This window comes from Myotis davidii, unplaced genomic scaffold, assembly GCF_000327345.1.
Source record: "Myotis davidii unplaced genomic scaffold, ASM32734v1 scaffold132, whole genome shotgun sequence".
Taxonomy (NCBI): domain Eukaryota; kingdom Metazoa; phylum Chordata; class Mammalia; order Chiroptera; family Vespertilionidae; genus Myotis; species Myotis davidii.
Genome location: NW_006285258.1, coordinates 974,189 through 993,231, shown reverse-complemented (window position 1 = coordinate 993,231; position 19,043 = coordinate 974,189). Strand labels below are relative to the sequence as shown.

At 40.1% G+C, this 19,043-nt stretch overlaps 1 protein-coding gene across 1 annotated transcript in view; it reads right to left on the bottom strand.

The window, feature by feature from the left end:
* Positions 1-19,043, bottom strand: part of MYO5A (myosin VA) — a 141,928-nt gene that overhangs the window by 22,534 nt on the left and 100,351 nt on the right. The window contains exons 26-34 of the mRNA XM_015558905.1: positions 18,176-18,319; positions 17,866-17,919; positions 13,128-13,355; positions 11,174-11,182; positions 8,225-8,325; positions 5,343-5,423; positions 3,367-3,565; positions 1,092-1,166; positions 337-430 (exon numbers count right to left, since the gene is read on the bottom strand). Coding sequence (XP_015414391.1) covers positions 337-430; positions 1,092-1,166; positions 3,367-3,565; positions 5,343-5,423; positions 8,225-8,325; positions 11,174-11,182; positions 13,128-13,355; positions 17,866-17,919; positions 18,176-18,319 — 985 coding nt within the window. The remainder of the gene's footprint in view (positions 1-336; positions 431-1,091; positions 1,167-3,366; positions 3,566-5,342; positions 5,424-8,224; positions 8,326-11,173; positions 11,183-13,127; positions 13,356-17,865; positions 17,920-18,175; positions 18,320-19,043) is intronic.

The following is a 19,043-nucleotide window of genomic DNA, read 5'->3' as shown; positions in this document are numbered from 1 at the left end:
GACTGGAATCGAACCTGGGACCCTTCAGTCCGCAGGCTGACGCTCTATCCACTGAGCCAAACCAGTTAGGGTAGAATCCATGCTTTTAACCTAGAACAGTGCCTGACATAGTAGTCACTGATATTTGTTGAATGCATTCTCTTGCTTTGTAAATTTTTACTACAATGGAAAGAACATTTCCCCCCACCTCAAAATGGAAGTATCCACTACACAGACACTAGGTTTGCTCAAAGTAATTTTAATCATCCCCGACATTTGCCTGCAAACCTATTAGGACACTAGTATAGCACTACAAAACCAAGATTCAGCAATTGTTATAAAATATGTTTAAAATACCTTCTAGTTCACCAATTTTTTTAGCAAATACTTTCAGTTGTTTTTTCAGTTTCCGGACAGTCTTATCTTGTTTTTCAAGCTGTTCCATCAAATCCTAAAGGTCAAAATGAGAAATACAACAGAATGATCAAAATAGGTCTTCTAAAACGCACAGAAGGAAAGCAGACACTAAATCATAGAAACAGCTCTGTTAGTTTCACATAAAAGCTCTAGAAAAGCTCATCGGTGGAGCCACCACCTGGCTGAAACTGGCAGGCATGGGAAATGCAGCTATAATAAAAGCGGAATGTTAAAATACACGATGCAGTACAATCCTTTACAGCGTGACGGACAGCAGATTCACTGGGGAGTCTTTTCCAGTAGACTCCACGTGGGCAAAACAATCAAATGCTCGTAAAATGTACCACTACTCAAGTGCAATGTTTTCTTTTAAAGGGGGAAGAGGCAAAGTACATTTTGATGAATGTACAAAATGTTTTGTGGAGAGTTTTAAGGACAGTTGAACTTGGGTAGGGGCTTTTGATTTTTGACTTCCATCACACTGCAAGCCTAGAGTCAGTCACAAACCAAACACGACAATGGACGCAGGACACTGGTAGAGGTGACACCACTGGCTGACAGACAGCTGTAGGAGAGAAACAGGTTTCATCAGAGGTTTTGCAGAGACTTCCTGGGGAGGAGCAGGCAGCCCCTTGGTTGCAGAGAGCTAGAAGTAGTGCAGAAAGCAACACAAAAGCACTCGTGAGTTTACATACAATCATCCGTTTGTAAAGTGAAATCCGATATGATTGATACTTCTTAGGGTCATCTGCATATAATTCCTCAAAATACTGAAAAAACAGGCATAATGGATATTTGTTGTTCTCTGTGTTGTTGAGGGGAATGCTACCTCTCAGCAAAATCAATTTTTAAAATATTTTAAGATAAATAATGAAACTGTATCTACGGAAAGAGCTCTGATCTGTCACCTGCCATTGCCCTCTGATCTTTCTGGCACAGATAATTCCAGCTTTGCATGCATACACATATGCTGTCACATGCTCAGGGGAAGCAGGCCACAGCCAGGGTGCCATCGGGTAGCAGGGGTACAAAGTGGTGGTCGAGCCCCTGGGGAAGGCTGCTGTAATTTCACTCCTTGGACCTGCTCACAAGTTGCTGCACTTTTTGTTGCCAGCAGTTGTGGCAAGAGTGGGGCAGGCAAATAGAATTAATGGCAATATGGGCGCTGTTGTTTGAAGGCGGGAAAGGCCGGCGAGAAGCTGTGTGCCTTCCTTCCCTGAAAGGCGGCATGGGAGGCCTGGGAAGCACGTTCACTAGCAGAGGAGGAAAACCTTCTGTTTGTGTCGGGGCAGGGGGGCGGGCGGGTTACTTGGGGCAGCAGTTCAAAGGCCTAAGTCTAGGTTCCCAGCTGTTTTAATATGCTGCTCACGTGTTTCCTAAAGAAATGCACAATTAACATTGAGAAACTACAATGATTTTGAAAAAGTGCATCGCTCCCTGTACTTAGGTTTGAATCCAGTCTCCTGAATTACCAGTGAGGCAGGAGAAGCGGCTGAGCTGCAAAGGATTTTCCTAAACCTCAGACAAAATCATTAACTAGACTACCAGCTTAGAATTTGGGGGCTTATTTTGTATTAGTTATGCAAAATTATCAAGAAAATGAATACTACAGACAAGGTCACAAGGGAAATGCTTAATCAGCTTGATGGAAACACTGGGAATCTGCACCCAGAAGCATCTTTACTTCACGGTTTCACCTCGTATTTGAAGACAATCATTTATAAGCAGAGAATTTATACACTGATCAATTGTTATTATATTATTTAGAATATTTATCAATTCTTAGGCATTTAAGCATTGTTAGTTAAACTTAAGCAACAATATACTTGAAAGTAATAAAAAGACATTTCAGTCCATGATCTGGAAGATTTCCCCCCAGAAATCAGTGATGTTTCAGTCACCTTGGAAAGAGCCCAAACACTGCCCTCAGCCTTCCCCCCATTCCTACAATGGAGCCTCCCACAGGTGTCCCCTGTCCTCGAGGGGACAGATGGGCTCTGAAAAGAACACCTGTGTGTTTTGCTTCTGATCAATATAAAAGACAGTTGGATAAATGACACTAGAAAACTATTTGTAACATAAAATGATCACTAGTGGAGTAATGGAGGGATAATTCCGATTGTTAAATCTTCAGAGAAAATCCAAACTATTTATTATAGAACATTAAAACCCTGAATTAAAGAAAAGCAGACAAAACACTACCAGCCTTAAACAGCTGTTCTCAAAACCAGGCTGACACTACAATCTAAATTTTATATAGAAACATGAAATCATTACTTTTCAATGGCCTTTCATTTAATAAATATATTATCAAATTTAAGTAGATTTTTAAAAATCTATAAATCTGTAATAAAAGTTATTTTGTGACTGAGGAAGAAATATTCTAGAAAATACTTTCTATGAAATAAAGAGAAAAAGAAAAGAAAAAAAACTTCTGCCACTGTTCAGAATCTGGGAAGGGGGAAAAAGACCTCATTTCATTGCCCACGTTCTGTTTAAAAGAATAAAAAATGTATAAACTTGCATACTGCTCTCTCTCCTCTATGACCTGGGAGCTCCATCCAATGTCAACCAAAAGTCCCCCTTTGGTTCTGCCAACTGCCTTGCAGACCATAGCTCTAACCCCCACTTGTCTGCTACAGATGGAGGCGGGGGTGGCCTCGGTGGCTGTTTGGGAACCACAGCTGAACAAACATATAACCAACAACCACATAACCAAGGGCAGAGAATGGCAGAGATTCTGCAGCGAAGTGGAAAAGAGGCCACGTGAGTTCTCGAGGATCTCAAGAGCCCAGCATGCAGCTGGTTGATACCTTCCAGACCCTCCCAGTGGATCTGAGAGAGCTCCTGTGAGAGACACAATCTGTGCACATGCCTTTTCCATTTCTGGAACAGAGTCCTGTTTTCCTCACTCCATCTCCGCTGAGTGAGGGTGACGGTGTGGGGCACCCTGCGGAGCCAGGCCCTTACCAAGTTCTCGTTGGTCAGGCGGGTGATCTCGTGCTGCAGGCTGGCCTCGATGCGGGCCTCGGGGGGCAGCTGCAGGTTCTGGGCCAGCAGCTGCTGCTGCCGGTTGTTCTCTTCCTTCAGGTTCTGGATCTCCCCACGGAGGGCTTCGGCCTCGTTCTCATGGCTCCTCTTCTGCGACTGGAGCTGGGATTCCAGGAGCCTGTGGAGAAGCCACACGGGTAGGAAAGGGTGATGACGCCAGCGGCCCTGCCTGATGGGGCGAGGCTTTGTGCTCACTAGCAAGGGCAGGAAAAGCGGGGGCTCCAGTGTCTGCGCAACTTCTGACTTGATTAAAGTCAGGAAACTCACGACCAGAACTGGACACGGTGCTCTCACGTTTGTGTCTTTCTGAACTGTGGGCCCTGCTACGAATGTAAAGTATTACAGGCCCTGAGAAGCAGGAGAGTTTAGCTGTTTTGAGAGTTCACAGGAATGATGAATAAAATCATCCATTAAAAGACAGCTTCAATCTGGCTGACTACAAACAAGCATTCAAGTTAGCAAAGACCATACCTTTGCCACAAAGTAACTGCATTATGGATCCAAGATTACAAACAACTGATCTAATTAAGTATGACTTCAAGATTGTCAGCATTACTAATTTCAGGCAGAGGGTGTTAACCAGGGTCCCCTTTTACCTTCTACTCTTATCTGTGAAGAAAGGAACAGCTGAATGCTTCTCTGAAATATATACAGATTTACCAAATCCAGACAGGTAGTTCTGAAATTTCATATACAAATACTTTAAATCTGTCATCGTCTTTCTCCCCATAAACTTTCCTATCAGTAAAAGAATCCTAACAAGACATGGTTTTAGAAATTATTAACAGGACCAACAAAGTGGCTGCTGCTTCTCTGAGCAAACACCCAACTCAGCTATGCCCAGGCATCAGCAGTGAGCACAGCAGAGAGAAATAGCATCCCCCCTTTACCATGCACCCCACATTCACCCCCTTTCTAAACACAAAACAAAGTTACAGTTAGTAATGAATTAACACGAAGAAAGAAAGGATGTTCTTTTATTCTAATCCCCGTGGTTACCAACTGCTGGGCAGGATTTATTGACGACATTGCAAGCAAACTGTTAACAGCAGACTAAAAATATTTTAGTGAGTATAAAATTTCAAGAGGATTTGAGCCAATAGCACCACAAAGTTAATGACAATGGTTTATGGTTAGAACAAACAAAGCAGAATAAGCAGGAGCCCCTTGAACAAACAGCATATTAGGTATTTTTCCAGCTTAATCACTAAAATTGTATTTTTATGAGATTTTTAGGACACAAACATCACTAGAGCAGAGAGTATCTGTGTTGGAAAGGTGCTGCTGATTCCATTTATTTGCTTCCCCTAAACATGTTTAACATGTTGAGTCTGGGTAATTATTCTGAACTGTAGCAATGCAGGAAACCCTCCTGATTTGCTGTTTCACAAATTGGAACTTCACAATAACCACACAGAATGCCAAGTCAGGCACTTAATACTGCCGATAAGCAGCATGGCAACAATATGTAGGAATGCAGCCATGCGTCCATTGGCATATATATCCTTTAGATGGATCATTATTCCAAACAAGAAACTACTAAGTAATAGGTATTAATCTCTCCCCACAGTAGTTTGAGCTCTAGTTGAAAGGTTTTGGGTTTTTTTCCAACTCCTAGTGAAATATTCACAAATTTTAGTGTCTGAAGGGCAATCTAAATAGCATCTTTCACTTACGGGCAGCAACTCTTATTCATCATCTATTTCAGCTTTAACAGCATCCCTTACTAAGGAACGTTTTTAGGAAGGTATTTGGTTGAATCCTCTAAGTTGTACTAAAATTTACTTAGGAAGATAATTAATATACAAGAAATACGAAATTTAAAGCCAGGAGGCTATTGTTAGTAAGAAAAACAACAAATGAGTAACATTGCATTTTGAGGAGACAAATATAACCTGTTGGCTTGTTTTAACCCTTCATAAACCAGCCACAGCTCTCCATCCTCATTCAACTCATGGTAATCCATAGCAGACGACCTTCCATGCAAAAGGAACAATGCAAAACACAAAGGATACAGGGTGGGAATGAGATGATGATGGTCAACAGCACCACATGATATTTCATATTGTTTTTGTTAATTACAGACAACTTAAGACATTATCACAAAAAATTATTTCTGGTTAATTTTCTTAAAAATGTGTAACATCTAATTGGGTAGAAAGTAAAATAAACGAATCAAGGATCTACAGCGAGTTTTCCTGTAAAATAAGAAATGATTCAAAAGGTGCGAAAGAGGTTCTTTCTTTTACATTTTGTTGAGCTAGCAGAATAATCTTATATGTCACTTATTATATTCAAGACTAACCACGACAGTCACACACATATAATATGAAAACTGCAGTTATTGTCTTCGTGTGGCAATCTTCATAATCCATTTCAAAATGAAATTTTAAGTTTTATGGGTAGGATCTTGTTTTGACTTAAAATAAAATCTGGTTTCTTAGTTTTAAAAAACTCTCATAGGAGTAACTTATAACTAAGAATATGTTCAAAGTTCTCAGCTTTTATACACAACTTTTAAAAGACTTTTTTCTTTGTCTAAAAATTAATTTTAAGGCCTGGGGACACTGTTTTTATATTAGTGATGTGACACATTTTATTAAAAGTATGCATACTAAGTAATAGGTATTAATAAATAATAAATAACAAATAATAATGGCATGCTTGATTACAGGATATCTTCTATCTAGGGTATTAAAATAATATACGTGAGTGTTTGCTAAGTGTCAGGTATCATCTATAATTCCCACATATATTATTTCACTTAGCTCTCCCAGGCACCCAATACACATCTTTTGCCACATTGCAGAGAAAGACATGAGGCTTGGAAGTAAGATGTCTGTGGAGGCTAAGCAGCTGGAAAGCAGTGGCCTCAGGGCTATCGGGCGTGAGCCCAGGTTCTCAGTCCTTCAAGACTTCTTTGTTGATACGGTATTTACATAAAACAAATTCCAAAGCATGTTCTATTTTCCACCTACCATCTTTCCCTGAAGAGTTGATCTATTCGCATGGTCTCAATTATAAATAGTACATGCTGATGACATCAACATTTATATTTCAGCCCACATATCTCTCCTGCGTTAGAGCTATATTTTCAAATGCCTAATGGATTTCTCTCCTTGGATGTCTTCCTAGCTCTTTAAATTCAATATCTGTAAATCTACCAATCATCTCTATCCCATACTTCCCTTCACCCCAGACCAGGATCACAAATGGCATCACCACATCCAACCAAGTATCCACAGCAGAGACTTCAGAGTCATCCATCATGACCCCTATTCCTCACTGACACATCCAATAAAACACAAGGCTTTACTGACCTCATCTTCTTATGCATCTTCAAAGTGTTCCATTTCTCTCAATCCCAAATGCCATCTATTAAGTCAAAGTCACCATTACCTAGCCTCTTAACTGGTCTTTATGCTTTCAATCTTGTTCCACTACAATCTAGTCTCTAACATAAATGCCAGGGTTAGCTTCCTAAAATTCAAATCTCATTATAGTTTCCTACTTAAAAATCTTTCAATAGTTCCTACTATCATTGGAGTGAGGTCTAAATTTTCTAAGCTGTCTCCCCAACAGCCCATAAATCCCATGAAAGTAAGGAATGCATTTACTTTGCTGACTGCTAATATTCCCAGTGTGTGGCACAGGGCCTGGCATTAAACAGGCATGCAATACATCTTTGGTAACTGAATAGCTGAGTGGATGAAATAACAGCGTAATCTAGCTATTTTTATACTTACACAATCTAAGATAAAAGATATGTGCTATTTATATTTTACATTCATAAATTAAAATTCATGTTTAACCAAATACTCTTATCCACATTTTCCACCCTTGCCCATAAAAGAAGATATTCTTTAGTTAGTGAAGTATTTCTATATGCCAATCGTGGTGCTATGCACCAGGAGGCCCAGACTGCACGCTGATATTAGAATCTCCAGAACTGCCTTTCTCTGTGATCACCACTGGCCATATTCTTTAAAGCATGTAGTCTCTCCAGGTCCGAGTTCAATAGCACTGAACTCCCTGGGAAGCGGGTGAGAAGAGGCTGAGGCAATTCCAGAGACGAGCCTTTATTTTGTTACATAAACTCAGCTACAGAAAAAGCCTCAGGAAAGTTCAGTCATTTAGTGATGGTGCAAATTCTGCATTCTCAGCCAGCTCGCTTGAAGTTCTTAAGTGTAGAGTGACAGAGCTAAGTGCCATCTGCAATTTCACTCACATTTACAGTAAATGGAATAAAACCAGAGTTAGGATTTTCTTAGAACAACTTAGGGAACATGACAAAAATGTGGTCTCAAATGCAGGGTTCTGCCCTAGAAATTATGGAACCCTTACAGAATTATATGGCTACCACTAATAAGATTTCAGATACTCCATCATTTCCCTTCACATTAAATTTAGATTACTGGAAGCTGCAGTTGCCCCTAACAACACTCACAAATAACCAGCCTGAATGAGAAATGAAAAGGAACTACCCAAGACAATCAACAGTGAGCAACTGGTTTTCTCCTCAAGGCTAAGACCTTAAAGATACAGAAATATATATCCCCGTGAAGTTAAGAACATTTCCCCTGACACCTTTCATCAATAATGCTACCTTGTTATAAATGAGATTTTATTGAATATATTGAAAACCTTGGATTCCCTTTGAAGGTTAGTTGATGTCTACTAAAGCAATGTATAAATATGTTGACTTTTTGTACAAGAGGCTAAAAACCAAAGATCAATATGATTAAACCAAAATGGAATAAAAACAGTATCAACTTACCTGTTTGTTTCTTTCAAACCAATGTATGCTTGCGCTATTTCGCCTTTATCTTTCATTTTTTGTACATCTTCCAAAAGTACTGTGGCATCTGTCATTGTATTCTGAAGGGGAAATGACATAGTTCCGCATGAAGAACCAAATCACAAGCTTTGGCTCACATATGACATATTTATGTGTTTATGTGCCCACCACAACTCTACCCTCCAGACTCCAGAGGGCAGGGGGGCACAGGCAGTCAAGGAAAAGGGGAGCCATCAGCTCTCCTCTTGAGAATCCTTAACATGCTGCTATGAACGTGGTGAGATTCCGAATACCACAGCCCTGTAAATAAAATAACTGATGGGCTATGATATTTTACATTACGTGTGTGTACATATGTGTTTGTGTGTGTTGGGGGTGAATATATACTGTATATTCCATTATACAGTTCTAAGGCGTTCTTGACCAGTTATTGTTCTAATTCTGTATATACTATATGCTTTATACATATAAAATAGGTTTCATATGTTTTAAATATATATATAGTATAAATATATATATTTCAAAACATATACACAGCATTAGAATAAAAACCAGGCAAGAAGACTGAGTATTTAGTGAAATGGACAAAACTGTTCTTCCTACTACTTTTTGATCAGTTATAATAAAACATTTGTTATAGTAACACTTATAATACCAGTTATAATAACACACTAAAAGTTGAACATAAAGCTCATTCTTCCATGAAAAACTCAGTACAAAGAGGTAGCATTCAGATGTATGCTTTACAAAATTAAAAGCTTTTCCTCATATCTTTAGATATATATAAATGGAAAGAAGTTAGCTCCTTATAAATATCTACCATCTGCTGTTATTCAATTCTTTTCCTCTGTTACAATATCACATGGTACATAAGCTTTTGAAATAAATACTGGCAGGTCAGAATTACTAATGATCCTATATAATAAAAGCCCAGCGACCATAACAGCAGAACAACCAGAAAGACCGCTCGACCAGTCACTATGAGGTGCACTGACCACCTCTTGGTCCCTTTCCTTGGCCAGCAGGCTCCGATCCCTGCCAATAGCGAATGGGGAACCAGGGTGGGTGGTGGGGGATGCGGGCAGTGCCAGGCCAAGATCCCCGCCCCACCGGTCACCCCACATACAGAGGGCGACTGGCGCAGGGGATGGGGCTGGTGAACAGGTGGGAACTGCCAACCTCTTGGTCCCTCCCCCCGGTCGTCAGACTCCCATCCTGACCAGGGAATGAGGAAATGGGGAAATGGGGAAATGGGGTGGGTGGTGGGAGGGGGCGGGGCCGGTTGTAGGCAGCTGGGAAAGATGGCCCTGATCAAGGCTAGGCCTAGGGACCGTACCCACACACAATTTCATGCGTTGGGCCTCTAGTTTTATATAAAAAGAACTTTTCTGTTAAACCTTTGTACTTCCTTTTTATTTTTCCTTTATGGTCTAACGATATAGTTTAAGTTGGCTCCTTGAGTGTGGCTCTTCCTAAGCCTTAGGAGTACCCTAATTAAGTTAGTAACGATGTATCTACCTATATAGTTTAAGTTTAAAAAATCTGGCTCTCAAAAGAAATTTCAATCATTGTATTGTTGATATTTGGTTCTGTTGACTAATGAGTTTGCCAACCACTGGTCTAATCTGCCTGAAAACCACTGTAATTTCAAAATTTTGCTTCTACTCAGTTATTCTCTTATCTCTCCTAAACGAAAGCAAAAACGCACAATAAGAACCACTGTTTTATAGTCTCTAAAGAAGAATACACTTTAGAATCCAAGGGGCCATCCTATTTGTCTAAATAGTACATATCTGATCCTTTCGTCCAAGTTTGCTCCAGCCAGATCTCACAATGAAGTGGCACTCATAGAATACACTTCAAATACCAGGATCTTAGATAACTTGAATGCCAACTAGAGGCCTACCAATACTTGCTTTTGAATGTCAGTGTTTATTAGAAGCATCTTTAAAAAAAAAATCCCACTTTTCTCCTAATGCTGATCTTTTGTAAGAGTTTATACACGTATCCTTAGAGAAGACCAAACAATCTTTGGTTCTAAGCTATTAACAAAAGCTTATATTTTATTACATTTTAAACATCTTTTCCAGAAACACCACATACAGCATTTCTTTAGCTATTTTTATAAATATTTTAGCACACATATCATAGAAAATTTCCTTTTTCAAGAAAACTTTCTCTGAAAGGAGAAAATCTTTCTATTCCATAAAGGGCCATACTCAGATTTTTAAGTTTTAAGTAATAACTCTCAAAGGCCCAGGCTCTATAACGCTACATGTACTCTCTGATATCTGAGGACCTATTATAGAATGTGGTTTTGAACTTTTCGTAAATTAGGTAAGTTGGTCTAATTAACTAATGCAGAGGAAAGCTGGGCCTCTTAGTGTGTTGCTGTGCTGAACCAGGCCTCTTAGTGTGTTGCCAATCCTTCCCTCATCTGGCCTATCTTAGCTAAGAAGTGGTGGCTGGGGCATGGGATCAGACTTAGACTGCCAGGGTTAGCAAGTTCCTGACTCACTGCTCAGTGTGTCTCCCCTGAGCCAGTGACCAGAGGCCTGAAAGGGTTGATCCATGTAGGAAAATCCCACCCTTCCCAGGTGTGCTCAGCAACTCAGGATCCTCTTCACCCTCAGACCCATAGCTGGTAGACATGTGAGCCCAGGAAATCCTCCAAGTTAAGGGTTCCCCTCCCTGACCCCGTGGATGGCCTGCAACCACCACAGTGAGGCACAGAGCTGGCTGAGAATTAGACATCAGGGAGGCCTCTCTGTGACCCAGACAGGAGACTACTATTATCCACATTTTCCCACTGACTTCCCAAATATAAAAATAGACTTGGTGGCCAAAAAGCATCAATTGCATACATTAGGGGATATTTGTAAACTAAAATTAGGATTTAATAGTATATACTAAAAATTTTATAATTACCTTGTCATCCTGAAAATCCCAAGTTGGCAAGCACAAAAAACAAATGGAGAAAACAATAAACCCTTACTTCCATAAATAAGTTCTATCATTGAGTCTCCATTGTAACAAATAAGAGCTAACTGTAAAAAACAACCATGAATTGTTTCCCTAAAACTAATTTAACAGATAAATACATATTCATGAAACTGACATGAGGTGGACATTAATATGTATTTATGTGACAGCAAGTCTTAATTCTCAGGAACAAGTGCTTAAAATTCTTTTTGTATTTTTTTACTGTATAGTATTTTTAGTACGTGAAAGAACAACCCTCCTGTTAGAGTACATGGGTAATTCTCTCCCAGTGTCTGTGAGAGTTACAGTGAAACCTCCTAGAATACTTGTGGGGGTGGAGCAGACACACTAGACCTGGCTGGGCTGGATCTTCACCTTGCTCCCTGGGTGTCACCACTGTCCTGCAAAGAAGTTGTGACATATGTGTTTATGACTAGAAGCTGAGTGGAGTGAACAGCCCTGCGGTATTTGAAAGGTCTCAATCAGCATCATGGGCATTTTTCCCAGGAGAGGACAAGCTGCTACCATGTGCAAGCTGGAAACTCAGAGAGCAGAAACCTCGATTAGACAGGGCCAGCCCATTAGAGGCTGACAAGCAGTTGTCACATGGGGTATGTGAGCTGGGTAAGTGAGAACTCTGTGCTCTGTTAGCTAGATTGTTTTCACGCACCTTGGTTCATTTTTCTTTCCTTTCCCATAACTTTAACTGAAGTTTCCTATGAGAATACCGATTTGTCACAAGGGAACCAGAGGAAGGAATCCTGATTGTGGACTCTGCTCCAGCTAGCAGGCAGAGGGGAGTACTAGTTTCTTCAGGGGTCATCAGCCCAGGGAAGGCGAGATGTACATATAGGGCCACGCCCAAGGAGAGACTCCCAATCTCCAAGTTCACATTTCAGACTTAAGGGGTTTGTGATTTGTTTTGAAATAAGGAAGGTCATTTCTTCACATAACTCCATTTGTTACTGGGATTTTCCAGAATTTTGTATTTTCTGGACCAATGTTAATCCTTGGTGAGAGTTGCCATTATCAAATCCAAACCTATGTGCAAGGTTCGGTATCTCAGCCACCTGCACAACTACCATTTCTAAGAGAAGCACTCCCATATCTTTCAAGCACCCAGCTCATAATATATCACAGTCATATTTCATTTGGCATGTCACGCCATTGGGATAGTTGATTGCCTCAAGCCTTGGTAACACTTTGCTGCATGAACACGGGCAGGGACATAGGTCAGGCTTTAAGGTGATTAATTAGATAATTTTTATCTGATGACACATGACAAAAAGGCCCATTTCTGATCAGCACATGGTCTCAAAATACCCGAGGGCAAGAAAGGACTTAGGAGGGCCATCTATATCTTCCAGTATGGTCCTTTCTGCTGCCTCACTAAGCACAGCCCTCCCACTGGGACAGCTCCCCCAGTAAACAGAACTCCCTGAAGTGAGCAGAAATCTCCACGCAACTTATACAACTGATCTCCTTTCTAATTTCTCCATGTTACCTTCCCAGTGAAACAGGCTACCTTCAACAAATAATTTTAAAGTCGTTCGTGCCTTCCCACAACAAGACAATTTATGGATCTGTGTACTTAATAGCACTTTATTTTAGATCAAAATTCACTGTGGCCAAATTACTACAAAAAATAACTTTAAAAGCACTTGGCTCATGAGTGAGAGATGAGACTGAATACCATTTGGGATTTCACATGCTTTTTGCTCACTCCAATTGACATTTGCAATAGTTTTAAAATAACACTGCGATTATTACAAATTATAATATCCTCATTTAGACTAAAAATGCTCTTAAGTGTTTCCTCCATTACACATTGGACGGAACAGATAGACAGAAGCAGAGGCCAGTCCCCCAACACCCTCCTTAGACACTTGCTTGTGCTTACCTTGGGTTGGATGGCCTCTTTCTGGCTCACCAGCTGAGACCTCAAGATGAGGACCTCCTCCTTGCGCACATCGAGCTCCTCACTCACAGAGGTCAGCTGCTCCATGAGAACACGGTATGCTGGTGCCCCCGGAGCGGTCACCTCTGGGGCGCTTTTCTCACTAAGGGCTTTGCGTAACTCATTTAGCTCATTTTTCAGTTTTTTGTTTTCTGATTCTAGTTCTTGTCGCTGTGTAAATAGACAAAGAATAGTTCATTGCTGTCATCCTCAACTTTACATTGGAATATTCACCTTCCCCGAAGATGGTAGAAGAATTCTGCTTGAAAAGACTGTCAGAGCTACCCTAATGAATGGCTTCCCAGGTTCTACTGGGAACTCTACTCTGTAAATTCAGGAAGTCTGACATCAAGTAGAATTGAGCAAGGTGAATGGTAGTTTGCTTCATCAACCTAAATTCCCGAGTCGAATTTATTCCAGGCCTGCCCAGGGTGTGTACCTAGGCCTGGCGACAGCTGAGTTCCAAGGGGCGAGTTTAGCCCAGGTCTAGAAAGCCCAGTTTTGTTTGTGGGAAAATAAATGCAAGGGTAACTATGAGGGCCCAGCTAGTCAGGTTATTTCCAATGAATAGTTCAAATGAGTGGCTCCCTGAAAGAAGAGGAACATCTTTTCATTTCCTTCATAAAACAGAATGAAAAGACCACTGAAATCTTAGGCTTTTAACTTCAAGTAAAAAAAAATTACAACATCAACTAAACTAATCAAATTCTTAGTATTTTGATGAAAACAAATAATTTTTAAAAAAATATGGAAAGTTCCATGAGTTTGCATGTCATCCTTGCACAGGGGCCATGCTAGTCTCTGTACTGTTCCAATTTTAGTATGTGTGCTGCCGAAGCAAACACAGATATCTCTTTTTCACACTTCTTTCCTGTGTGACATGCTTGTAAAGTTGCTGGCAGAGTTCTGAGAGGTGGGAGGAAGGATGGGCCACCTCCTCCTTCACCATCCAGATGGACGCACACATCCTTTACACTCACACATACCACCAGCTATCCGAATGCTGCAAGGTGCTGCCCTCTGCACACCCTGCTCAGGCAATGGCAGTGAGAGCCCAGAATAGAGTTCTCACATTAAACTATATTTACAGGCACTAGAATGCACATGTCACAGAATACCAGTTGAGAAACAGTAAGGTAGACAGTCATTGAAAAGCACCATGTTTACACCTGAAACTAATACAAAATAATATTGAATGTGAAATGTAATTGAAAAACTGTTTAAATAAATAAATAAAAGCACCATGATGACTTATGTAGCACATAAGACCTTGTGATAGTGGACATGAAGTACTTCTGTATAAAGATAAAATATTTTATTGCTTTTTTTTCCAGAAACAATCTTGTGCTTGTAGCACCATATCAGACTTTTCAGCATGTTTTAGTAAAACTATTTAGCCTTTTTTTCCTAGTTAAAAATAAGTAACCTCTTCTTTCATGAATTAGTTCATCCTTATGTGAAAAAAAAAATGTTCCTTCCTATCCCGTCTCCCACAACTGGTATTTAGATGTGCATTTCTCATTTCTGCAACAGAGAGCATGGCTGTCTTTACTCTGACAGCCATGTCTACGCTCTGATGCACTGTTTCCTAAGCTTCCCCGCGCCATCAAGACCGCTGGGAGGACAGGTGCAGGGCCCACCCACAGAGTTTCCAATTCCATAGGTCTGGGGTGAGGCCCACAAATTAGCATTTCCAAGTCACAGGCTGATGTTGATGCTCCTGTTCCAGGAACGACATTCTGAGAAACACTCAAGCTAATACTTGGGAACTCTGTGATTCAGGCTTCTTCATATACAGAGGATGTCTTCATTTGTTCATTTTGTGTGAGGGAGGCAGAGCGAGCAGAGCTAGAGATCAGATTCCTAACCCCATTCCTCTGACCTGTCCCGTCCCATCCCATCAGGTTCTGGTCTTCTGGACGGAAGGCAATGGAAGTAGGAATAACAGAGGTGCCCACTGCTGCCACCCATTTCTCCTTCCACAAATATAAATACTACTCAAGTAGTGCTTTTACTGCAAGAGCAAGAGATCCATTCCTATTGTAATTAGAAAGGGTAAAAGGGTCTTTTAGGGTTTTTTAAAAGTAAATACTATATATATTTAAAATTAGTTTTCAAACAAGTAATGATAGGAACTTAAGATGTTTAGAAAGTTTCCTTAGCCTGGCCAGCATGGCTTAGTGGTTGAGCGTCACCAGGAGGTCACGGTTTGATTCCCGGTCAGGGTACACGCACTGGTTGTGGGCTCAATTCCCAGTGGGGGGTGTGCAGGAGGCAGCCAATCCATGATTCTCTCTCATCATTGATGTTTCTATCTCTCTCCCCCTCTCCCTTCCTCTCTGAAATCAATAAAAATACATATTTTTTAAACACACAGACACACACACACACACACACACACACACGGAAGTTTCCTTAGTCTGGAGACCTGGATTCAAGATCAGACTCTACCACCTATGAGTATATCTCTTAACTTCTAACTAAGCCTCAGAGTACAAATATTTAAAAATAAAAAACTTATGTCAGAAGTTGTGACAATGACTAAATAAGATAAGGTGTAGGAAAAACTAAAAATACAGGTATTATTAGTCAAGCATTTTTTAAATATTAGTTTAAAAATTCTATCTTTTCAAGAAAAAGGAATAAAACATTAATGCCATATGAGGTTAACTAGGTATCAACTAAATTATATTAGCAGTTTATTAAAAATGTTATGGAGTTTTTACTTTTGAAAATTAAAAATAAAATTTATTTTCATAATTTAAAAAAAAAATTCTATCTTCTGGGGAAAGAGCTGATAAGAGTGTGGGTTTGGGCACAGGAAAGAGCTGATAAGAGTGTGGGTTTGGGACAGGCATTCTCTGCACCAACATGCCATGCAGGCTGGAGAGGAAGCAGTAATTGTAGTTCTGGACAGTGGGAAGTGGAAAATCCACAGAAGACAAGGGCCTATTAATGAGCATAATTTAAGTTCCAAATCGCAGTATTAGGGAAAAATATATAAGGACTAGACTTGAAGTAATATTACTGATAAAGTAAAAATATTCAGGATAGTTTAGAGAGACCCTAGGAAATCTCAAATATACATAAAGCCTTTAAAATAATGAGTTTCCTTATGCTATTTTGTGGTTTTTCTCACTTTTAGTTTTGTTTTAATCATAAACCTTACTATAATTTTCCACCCTAGACTATAATTTAAAAAAGCAGAAAATAGTAAAAATTTGACATAGGCAGAAAATATCTGAGAAAAATAAATTTAAGACGAAAATATTAATTAACAATCTAGAAAACTTCTGAAGCTGGGGTGTTTTGAGAGCTGTCAGCTTGATAGCTCAGACACTGCAGGGCTCAAAAAGTTCTCATTCTGGAAACCAGAGGGGCTGGGGCTGGGAGCAGGTGTAGGGGTGTGTGTGTGTATGTATGTGTGTGTCGGGAGGCTGAGGGGGGGTGAAAGGGGGAGACAGCCTGCTCTCTATCAAGGAATGGATTCTTCTCCACCCACCCCTAAATTTCAACTCCTGTGTTACCAAGGTGCTTTGTATGCCAGGAACTACTCCTCCCAATCCAGTGCCAGTCGCCTTGTCTGAGTGCTCTGGGACACACAGTGGCAGCTTATTACTGTCCAGTTAGACATTGCCTTTAAACATTAAGAAGATACAATTTTCGCCGAAACCGGTTTGGCTCAGTGGATGGAGCATCGGCCTGCGGACTGAAGAGTCCCAGGTTCAATTCCGGTCAAGGGCATGTACCTGGTTGTGGGCACATCCCCAGTGGGAGGTGTGCAGGAGGCAGCTGGTCAATGTTTCTCTCTCATCGATGTTTCCAACCCTCTATCTCTCTCCCTTCCTCTCTGTAACAAATCAATAAAATATATTAAAAAAAAAAGAAGATACAATTTTCACCTTTACTCCCTTCCTCCCAACTGTTGTTGTTGTTTTTTAAAAAATAAGTTAGAGTATGTTTCTACTCTACAAACTAATGCCTAGCAGTCTTTTTCTACAAACACATAGTTTCAGTGGGGTTTGGGTGTTTGAAGCCAGAGATACCAATGTTCAAATCCTGTTTCTTGTAAGTTTCCAGTGGGGTGAGCTTAGGGGAGTTATTTATATCTCTTAGCTTCGATTTTCTTATCTATAAAATGGGAACTAAAATATTGACTTCCAGGACTGTTGTAAGAATTAGAGCTGATACATAAAATACCTGTATTTTAAAAATGATGATAATGATAATAGCCAACATTTGTTGGATACTATTAAAAACAGCACTGAGCACTAGTCTAACCAATTTACATGGATTAGTTCATATAATCCTCATAAGAGTCCTATAAGATAAATATTACCAATATCCTCATATTATAGAAAACAGAGGCACAGGAAGGATACATGACTTGCACACAGCCATATAGTGGTGGATTTAGCATCTGAACCCAGGCAGATGCTAGAGTCCATGTCCTTTACTACCTTCTACAGCCTCAAATTTTAGCTATTGGTCCTGTTTCTATTTAGACTGAACTCCATTTTGTACAGAATAGAACCTATAAAAGGAAGCAATACAAGGCTAGAAGTAATGCCTGCATAAAACTTAAGCTAGGGCCTCAGGTGCCCTGAAACATATTCTCTGAGAAAAAGAGAGGCTCTCAGCAGATCTGTATTTCAGGTCTTGGGCAGAAATATTCCATTACCTTGAGTGACTCATATTCCAGCTCTGCACCTCTAATTTGTGGCCGTTCTTCTTCCTAAGGAAAAGATAAATTAGAAATTTTATAAACAAGTAGTTACATTTTAATTGTTACATTTTTTACTCTTAGAATATTTCCTTGCTCTGCAGAAAACAGTGAGGAGAGGTCAGCCCTCACTACTTGAACCAAATCCTACTTGGTTAAACTACTTCTAGGCTGGGCTTCCATTAAGAAGAAACTGCAGAACTGGACATAAAGTCCCAGCCTCAGTGCTGGGTTTGCCCGCGGCCCTGGGGTGGGCAGCATTGCGCACCTTTGCCTTGCTGCGGAGCACCTGCTCCTCCTTGCGGTCCAGCTCATCCTGCATCACCTGCTTCTCCTGCTCCAGCTCTGTGACCCGCTTCTGGAGCTTGAGGAACAGTGACATGTCCAGTGGTACCTTCTTCTCACTTGGCTCCTAATCCCCAGAAAAAATAAGACGGTCAAGACAATCCAGAAGATGTATAAGTCAATGAGAAAATGATGCACATCCCAACAGAAAAAAAATAGGCAAACTTACAAAAAAATATAAAGGACCAAAGAGTATACATGTAGTAGGTCAATCTAGCTAATAGGAGAAAGGCAAATTAAACAACAGTGAGGTATTATTTTTCCCCTATTAGATTGGCAAAGACTGGAAAGATTTATAATGCCATGTTTTAGTAACAGGGTCTTACATGATGTTGGTGGAAGTAAAAATAGGCCTTTTAAAAGAGCAAGTTAGTTATATCTATTAAAATTTAAACATGTGATACCCTTTAAGCTAGCAATCTATGTTTAAGAATTAATCCCATAGATACACTACTTACACAAGTACACAAAAATATATGGAAAAAGATGTTCATTGCAGCATTATTTTTGTAATTGCAAAAAACTGCAAAGAACCCAAATGTTAGTTAATGGGAGTATTTTTAAATAAATTATGGTAGAGCCGAATTATGACATACTTTATAGCTGTTAAAAAGAATGAAATAGAGGAGAAACCAAGATGGTGGCATAGGTTAAACACCTGAAATTGCTGCCTTGCACAACCACTTCAAAACTACAGCTAAAAGACAAAATGGACATCATCCAGAACCACAGGAAGGCTGGCTGAGTGGAAATTCTACAACACACTCCCTCTCTCTTTCTCTCTCTCCCCC